Consider the following 8,647-nt stretch of genomic DNA (forward strand, 5'->3'; position numbering starts at 1 on the left):
TGAGGACAGGAGGGCAGGGAACAAGCTAGTCCCTTGAGATTCTAGCCGCTACTATTACCCATCCCTCCTCCTGACTGGCTTGTAAACAAGTCTAGTTCCCAGGCAGCCAGCCAGCCTGGGGAGCCAGACCCGGACCAGAAACGGACTCTGGGGCAGCCCCTCAACGCTGTGAAGGGCCAGCCAGCCCCACCTCCTGGAGGGTCCTGACCCTCATGCTCCTCCTGATTCCTCTCCTATCTCAAGCTCCTGGGAAAAAGACAAGGTCAAGAGGTTTTTCACTTTCTTGCCTGCATACCCACACCGTCTCCTACTTTCCTAGTGCAGGAGGAGGGAGAGGAGAGGGATAGGGCAGAGTAACCTTGGGAAGATAAGGCCAGTCAGCCTTGGGAAAGCAGGGAGTTAGCAGAGGGCAGGATTGGGGAGGGGAGAGTGGGGAACTTAGCAGCATGGGGGTGGGCCGGGGAAGATGGGTTTGCAGGGCCCCAGACTCCCAGGTGGAGTTCTGGACATGCAGGTGGCAGAAGAGGAGCTGGACAGCTGTGGGCAGGCCCGCTTCCCTGCCTCTGAATGCAGCTGGGGAAAAAGCAAATGTTTCAGGAAGCTAATTAGGAGTCATGAAACCACATGTGGACAGGGGCCTGGGCTCAAGTGAGGACCTTCTCCTTAGATGGCTCATTCATTCATTCAAAAGCATGTATTAAATGGTATTCATTGTAGTATTATAGTAATTGTTCATAATATGCAAATTTTCATTAAAAAAATGGGAGGGGGGAATACAAATTAAGTAGTGAAAAATCTGCCATGGGAGACAAAAGAAAATGACAGTCCTAACTCTCAAGGTGCTCGCTCCAGAGTCTTATCTGCCGACCTTGTACAACCATGCCGGAAGCTGCCCCCCAATCCTTTTAGTAATGAAGTGGGATAAGTAGGTGGAAGGGGGAAGGATAGAGAGAGAGAGAGGGAGAGACAGAGACAGACAGACAGGTAAGGACAGGGTTGGGGCTGGACCTTCCCAGGGTACAGTTGGAACGCAGTGATGGGCAGGTCCTAAGCATGGAGGAAGGAAGAAGAGGAGAGAACCTTGGCTCCTGGACTACTTGGGTAGGGGTGATGACAATAACCTGATAGGGTGGTGGTGGGTGTGTGTCACAGGGGGTGGTAGGAGATCTTAAAGGACTGAGCTTACACATCTTCTGGCAACCACATCTTCAAACACCTCACTCCTCAGTGTTGAGAAGTTCTAGCTTAAGACCTCAATTCCTCCTGCTGCTATGTAAGCCCATTACATCTCCTTGCTCTGGGGCCAGAACGTGCCTGGTCAGCATGTACCTACAGAGCAAATGGGGACGGTGGGGCGGATGCACACGAAAGCTAAGCTGAAAAGTAGGCCATCTTGACCTTTGGCACCTATCCACCAGCGTTTTCCTCTACGTTTTCTATCTCTTGGTGCCGCTTCTCCCCACCCCAAATTTTATTCTGCCCTCCGCTAAAGGATTTTTGAGTGGTTTCAAATTACCCTCAGCCCCCAAGTGCTCAAATAAGAGCAATCCAATTAAAGTGGTTCCACCCAGGTGTCAGTACCTAGCCAGTATAAGCTTCAGGGGTATGGCGTATGGCAAAACCAAATGGCAGCGCTCTCCTCAGAAGGAACGAAGGCTGAGAACGGAGGGATTTCTGCAAGTGTGTGGAACTTCTCAGAAGGTCTTTACCCACCAAGCCAAACAGCATCCCCTTCCCCAGTCAGTTACGTTACCCCCGTGCACAGGGCTTGGCTTGCTGCCATCCTGCTCCGAAAAGGTCACAGACCCTGGAGCAGGAGAAGGGTCAGTGTCACTTACTTTACAACAATGCTTCAGAGACTCAGTCCCCAGTTCCTTCCTCCTGCTCTCCTGTTCAGGGAAACAGGGGCTATCAGGACGGGGGGGCCCACTTTAGAGATCAAAGCTTCACCTTCCCATTTGACAGAAAGAGAAATCTGGGCTAGAGAGGAGGTATGACTTTCCTCAGAGGCTCCATTCCCTAGCCCCTCTAACATCCTGTGGCTTTCTAGATCTCTGGGATTGCCACTGCTTTTCTAGCATCAGGGCTGATCAGCTGACACATTTCCAGCTTGTGGTCCACTAAGTCCAGATCCTTTTCTGTCACTGTCTACTTTTCTTTGGTATCTCCTTATGATATATACTTTCTTTTCTTTGACAGCCTTCTTGATCTTTCTTCCGTTAATTTCCTCCTTGTCTCCCTTTTGGGCCAGGCCCGTTGAATTTTAACTTTGGCCTACCTGGTGCCAGGTGCCTTCACCTTGAGTCAAATTCCTATAAGGATTTATTAATGAAGATGTACACAGAAGGATAATACTGTATCCTTGCTCTATAGCAATTTCAGTCTAGAACCTAGTTAAGAGGGGACACACAAATGGAATAGTAAGAGAACCAGACAGGATAATCTCAATTTCAGTTGCAGGGAGGTGGTGGGGGAAGAGGCATGTCACAGCTCCTGGCTGTGGGCTGGGCAGGGCTGGTCTCCCTCCCCCCTCACCCAAGGTCTTTGAGTTACACCCCTCATCTGCTGTTCTTTGCTTCCCAGGGCCGTGGGCAGCCCCTTGGTCATGGACCCTACCAGCATCTGCAGGAAGGCACGGCGGCTAGCAGGGCGGCAGGCTGAGTTGTGCCAGGCCGAGCCGGAAGTTGTGGCCGAGCTAGCGCGGGGCGCCCGGCTAGGGGTTCGAGAATGCCAGTTCCAGTTCCGCTTCCGCCGCTGGAACTGCTCCAGCCACAGCAAGGCCTTTGGGCGCATCCTGCAGCAGGGTCAGTGTGGGGAGGAGACCAGGAGGGGGCTGCTTTCTCTTTGCTGGGGGATCAGAGGAGAGGGTGGAGGTTTGGGTAGGCTGCCTGAGTCCCACTTCTCCCACGGGTCAAAGGGCACCCTGCCCTGATCCTGTCTCCCAACCCCTCATCACACTGCCTGGCCCACCGCATTCCCCCAGGACCCAGCTTTGGTCCTGCTGTCTGACTGCCCCTCCCCGCCCCCGCAGACATCCGGGAGACGGCCTTCGTGTTTGCCATAACGGCCGCGGGCGCCAGCCACGCGGTCACGCAGGCCTGCTCCATGGGTGAGCTGCTGCAGTGTGGCTGCCAGGCGCCCCGCGGCCGGGCCCCGCCCCGTCCCCCCGGCCTGCCAGGTACCCCTGGGCCCCCGGGCCCCGCGGGCTCCCCCGACGGCAGTGCCGCCTGGGAGTGGGGAGGCTGCGGCGACGACGTGGACTTCGGGGATGAGAAGTCGAGGCTCTTTATGGACGCGCAGCACAAGCGGGGACGCGGAGACATCCGTGCGTTGGTGCAACTTCACAACAACGAGGCGGGCCGGCTGGTGAGTCTGGGCAGGGATGTATAAGGGTGTGTGTGTGGAAATGCGTCTGTGGAAATGTGTGAGTGTGGCTAGCTTTGAAAGGATGTGGGAGAGTGTGGTATGGGTGGAGGACTGAGTTTGTGGAAGGGTGTGGGGAAGTGAGGGTGTGGGCGAGGGTATGCAGTGTAGGAGTTCGTTAATGTGTGCAGGGGAGCCAGCGGACCACTTGGGAAGATTGGCTGGGGGCCTCGATGGGCATGTGGGAGGGGAAGTGGCCAGCCTAGAAGAGGGAGTTACTTGGGGGGCCTGGGAGGGCCTGGGGCTGATGGCCCAGTGGGCAGGGTAGGGAAGGGACACCCAGGGAAGAGGACCCAGGGCCTTTAGGGACCTAAGGTAGGGAGGACATACCTCTGAGACAGGACATGTGGGGCAAAGCTTGGGGTAGGTGGGGAGCTGGCTGCCAGGGCAGGGGCAGAGGAGAGAGACAAAGGCTGGGGATGAAAGAAAGGATAGAGGCGAGGTAAAGGTATGGGGTCTGGAGGTAGGGGAGCTGGGAGAAGTGGGGGAGGCCTGGGAATGGACTAAACAGGTCCAAGGGAAAATGGGCTTGGAAAGGAGTGAAGAATGAGAAGTAGATCCTGATGGTAGAAGGGGCTCAGGCAGAGGCCGGAAAGCTGTGATTGAATCTGGGCACTTAACTGGCTGCCCAGCAATCCCAGACCAGTCCCTGTCCAGAGCCCTGGCAGCCTCTCCCCTTCCCTCTATGATGATGAGGGTCCCATGAGCTCCTGTTTAGGGACTAGAAGCAGTCTGAGTCAGATGTTTACAGGAGGCGATGGGGGGAAAGAGAAGGGGCCTGGGAGCGGGAGGGAGATGTACAGGTCTGTAGATCAGGTTGGCCCCTGGACTCTGAGCTTCCGGAAATGATCTTCCTGGGGCATCTGACCCCTTAAATCTCCAGTGGGGTGTGAGTCTTCGACCCCAGCTTCAGACATAAATAGTGAATAAAGGGCAGGACTCCTGGGTTCCACTTCTCAGTAGTGCATCCACAGTGGGCCCTCCTGCGCCGTATGCCTCAGTTCTAGGTTGTGCTAGGGACCCCCCCACACACACACACATCCTATGTCTTCTAGGGTTCCGGCCTGAGGCATTGGGCAGGGGGGTGAGAGGGGGACCAGAGAGGAATGTCCAGACAGGCCCACATACCTGTCGGAGAGGGTTGGGGAGGGGTGGCGGAGACAGAGCCCAGGCGGCCTGCTGTGCCTGGGGCCCTGAGGAGCAGGAATGAGGGGGTTGGCCTGGCAGGAGGAATAGGGTGAGAAGCTGCCACCTTCCCCACCCCCTCCCTCCAGGGAGAATCTCTCCCCTGCTGTCCATTATGCTTTCTCCCCCATTCCCTGGCTTTGGATCCTGGAACCTCTACGCTGCATACTGACCCCCACTCCCCACTTCTCCTACTTCTCCATCATTCTTCCTCCTCCTCTCCGGGCTGTGGGGCCCTTGATTTCCTCCTCCCCACTTTGCGCTCTCCTGTTTTGTTTGTTTGTTTTTGGTCTGCTTTTTTCTTTCTTTTATCCACCACCCTCCCCATCTTATTTTCTGTCGGTCTTCTGGGCCTCGCCGCGACCCGCCTTCCGGATCTGTCTCCATCCGCCCGCTCCTCTGCTCCCCGCAGGCCGTGCGGAGCCACACGCGGACCGAATGCAAGTGCCATGGCCTGTCGGGCTCATGCGCGCTGCGCACCTGCTGGCAGAAGTTGCCCCCGTTCCGCGAGGTGGGCGCGCGGCTGCTCGAGCGCTTCCACGGCGCCTCGCGTGTCATGGGCACCAACGACGGCAAGGCTCTGCTGCCCGCTGTCCGCACGCTCAAGCCGCCGGGCCGCGCTGACCTACTATACGCCGCCGACTCGCCCGACTTCTGCGCCCCCAACCGGCGCACCGGTTCGCCGGGCACGCGCGGCCGCGCCTGCAACAGCAGTGCCCCGGACCTCAGCGGCTGCGACCTGCTGTGCTGCGGCCGCGGCCACCGCCAGGAGAGCGTGCAGCTCGAGGAGAACTGTCTGTGCCGCTTCCACTGGTGCTGCGTAGTGCAGTGCCACCGCTGCCGCGTGCGCAAGGAACTCAGCCTCTGCCTCTGACCCGCCGCCCGGCTCCCCAGACTGCGCGCAGAGCCGCCTCTCGGCACCTGCGGGACCTCTGGGCGCCAGCAGGGGGCGTTGCCAGCTTTCCCCTGGGAAAGTCCATCTCCCAGGCCTCTCTGGAAACTATGAGGCGGTGGGGCTTGAGATGTACGCCCGCTCATCAAGGCCCAGGGCACCGGAGGAGCCTCCAAGGGGCTCTCCCGGAGGCTTCTGGGGGAGACTATACAAACCTTCTCTCTCCTCGGCCCCCACATAGAAACCAAAGAGCCAGTTTCTAGGCCTCGGGATGCGGGGCTCCTCAGAACTGCTGGCCATGGGGTGGGTGGGTGCATTTAGTATCAATAAAAATATTTAAATCAATACGACTGGGCCCATAGTTTGGAGGGGGGCTGCCATGGGGACAGGCTCTGAAAGGAGTGAGTAAAGGGAGATGTTTTTCTTGGTTTTTTTTTTTTTTTTTTTTTTTTTTTTGTGGTACGCGGGCTTCTCGCTGTTGTGGCCTCTCCCGCCGCGGAGCACAGGCTCCGGACGCGCAGGCCCAGCGGCCATGGCTCACGCGCCCAGCCGCTCCGCGGCATGTGGGATCTTCCCGGACCGGGGCACCAACCCGTGTCCCCTGCATCGGCAGGCGGACTCTCAACCACTGCGCCACCAGGGAAGCCCAGGGAGATGGTTTTGATAGAACTAGCCTCTCGGGGGTCATCACCCTGGTTCCCCATCTTCCCCCTACCGGATTGGGCTCTTCTGGCAACGAAGAGTACCAAATCTCTCCCTTGGCATTCTTCTTGTTCTCTCTAGTACACATCTAGGGCTTGAATCTGCAGGCTGGGGGAGAACTAGGATGCCTCTTTAAAGGAGCAGGCTGAGAGGGTCTAGGGAAAGAGGACCAGAAGCCTCCGGTGGTGTACTCAGTTCTCACCACAGCCCTTGTCCTAATTCTGGGGCGGTGGTGGGGAGACACCTTTATCTGTCTTTCTGTTTCTGTGGCCCCTGGGGAATTCGAGGGTAGACTTTTAGGGCCACCCAAACTCATAGGATTAAAGCACTTTATAAACTGTAGAATGTGATGAAAATGTTGTTAGTAACATCAGATTTTGTTACCATCAAAACTAACTTCACCCCCATTAACATTGAAAAGACTGCCCAGAATGGCATTTCCAATCACACTTAGAGGGAGATGAAGCAAAGTTGTCCCAAAGTTTCTCTTGGCATCCAATCACATTTCCTTCTTTCTGATTCCTCTCAGAAAGCTGATGGTGAGGGTAAAAGGACAGAAGAAGGATTTGGGGTTCTGGGTTTGCCAGAACTGGGCCTCAGGCCTCCATCTAACTCCAGAGAGAATGAGAGAGGGTATAGCCCAATGGCTGGGATTCAGAGCCCTCAATTTTCCCACAGTCTAAATACTGCAGTGGGGAATGACTCTCCCATCAAGGTATGCAGGGCAAAGCATGAGAATTAGATTCAGACACTCTGAGTTGGAAACTAGTGCTGCTGCTTAGAAGTTTACAGTATAGGCCATGTTAGCCTCGGTTTCTTTACCTATGCAATGGGAATATCATTCTGTTTCAGTTATCCCTTGCTGCATAACAAACAACCCCAAAGTAATTACTTCTCATGATCCTTTAGGTCAGGAATTTGTCAGGACTCAGCTGCACGGTTCTGCTCCTTATGAGAGAACTATTGGCTGTGGTCATTCACTTGGCTGATTCTGCTGGTGGTTCGGCTGGGCTGGACAGTCCAAGATGCTTCACTCATATATGTCTAGTGCCCCAGAGCTTCTCCAGTGGCCTCCTCTCCATGTAACTAGCTTGGGCTTCCTTATGACATGGTGGCCTCAGCGTAGTCAGACTTCTTACATAAGGCTGGCTTTCAAAATAGACTGTACCAAACTTGAAGGCAGAAACTGAAAGTCTCTTCTTAAAGTCCAGGCTTAGAAGTTACCCAGCATCACTGTCACTCCTTTTTGGTTGACACAAGTCACAGAACCAGCCAAAAGTCAAAGGAAGGGGAAACAGACTCCACCTCTCAATGGGACAGTGGCAAAGAATTTTACAACCATCATAATCTATCCACATCCTCATAGAATTGTGGGAAGGATTTTTTTGAGATATGCAAAGCACTTAGCATTTGACAATAATTTATGCAAATTTGTGTTTAATAAATGGTAGTTACTGTGAGAAAGGGGTTAGAGAGCTGATGCTTTTACAGGCGTCGGGCAGGCCCTGATTGCAAATGAAGATACCCAACTCAAACTAGCTTAGGCCAAAGGGAATTAATTAATGGATCTTATACCTGGGAAGTCCAGGGGTAAGTCTGAATTTAGGCACAGCTGAACCCAGGGCCCCAAAATATTGATGTCATTGAACACTCTCTCTTTCTCTCTCCCTCTCTCTCTCTCTCCCCCTCTTTCCCTCTCTCTCTCTCTCATCTCCTTCCTTAACTCGCCACCCCCATGTCTATTGTTTCTGCTTGTCTCTGTCTCTCTTTTCACACTGTCCTTATGCTCTCCTGCTGCAGAGAGACTTCCTTTGTATGGTAGCCTTATGTCTACAGTCTTAGTGCTGCTGATCCAAAAAAGAATGGCTTTCCCAACAGAAGTCCTAAGGAAGCTGGGATCAGGTCAGCTTGGGTCACTTGCCTATCCCTGAACTAATAACAATGTCGAGGAAAATGTACCACCATGACTGGGATTGGCAGCCCCTCTAGGACCACAGGGAATGGGGGCACAGGGAGGGCACATTTCTTCAAATGAAACAGAGGGAAGGGGAACTCATCCTGGATGTGACAGACCCTAACCATGGCTTCCAGTGCATCTTCCCACCCCTGACAATGGCCCTGGATCCACCTGTATGACCTAGCCTGGTTCAGCCGTCAAAGATCACATTGGGGCTCCAGAGTGAAGCCTGTGTGGAGAAGGGGTATAAGGCTTCAGTGAGAAGGAATGGGCATCTGGGTTTTCTTCCTTCCTCCCTTCCTCCCCCTCCTCCCTTCCTCCCCCTCCTCCCTTCCTCTCTGTCCTCCCTTCCTCCCTCCCTCCCTCCTTTCCTCCCTTCCTTCCCCTTCCTCCCTTCCTCCCCCTTTCTCCCTTCCTCTCCGTCCTCCCTTCCTCCCTCCCTCCCTCCCTTCCTTCCTCCTTCCCTTCCTCCCTTCCTCCCCCTTCCT

At 54.9% G+C, this 8,647-nt stretch overlaps 1 protein-coding gene across 1 annotated transcript; it reads left to right on the top strand.

The window, feature by feature from the left end:
- Positions 1-1,605: 1,605 nt before the first annotated feature.
- On the top strand, positions 1,606-5,748 carry WNT6 (Wnt family member 6). The gene is made up of 4 exons (XM_028496520.2): positions 1,606-1,610; positions 2,584-2,804; positions 3,032-3,366; positions 5,021-5,748. The coding sequence occupies exons 1-4, from the start codon at positions 1,606-1,608 to the stop codon at positions 5,480-5,482; spliced, it is 1,023 nt and encodes a 340-aa protein (XP_028352321.2). The 3' UTR covers positions 5,483-5,748.
- The last annotated feature ends 2,899 nt before the right edge of the window (positions 5,749-8,647 follow it).

This window comes from Physeter macrocephalus, chromosome 2 (genome assembly GCF_002837175.3).
Source record: "Physeter macrocephalus isolate SW-GA chromosome 2, ASM283717v5, whole genome shotgun sequence".
NCBI lineage: Eukaryota > Metazoa > Chordata > Mammalia > Artiodactyla > Physeteridae > Physeter > Physeter macrocephalus.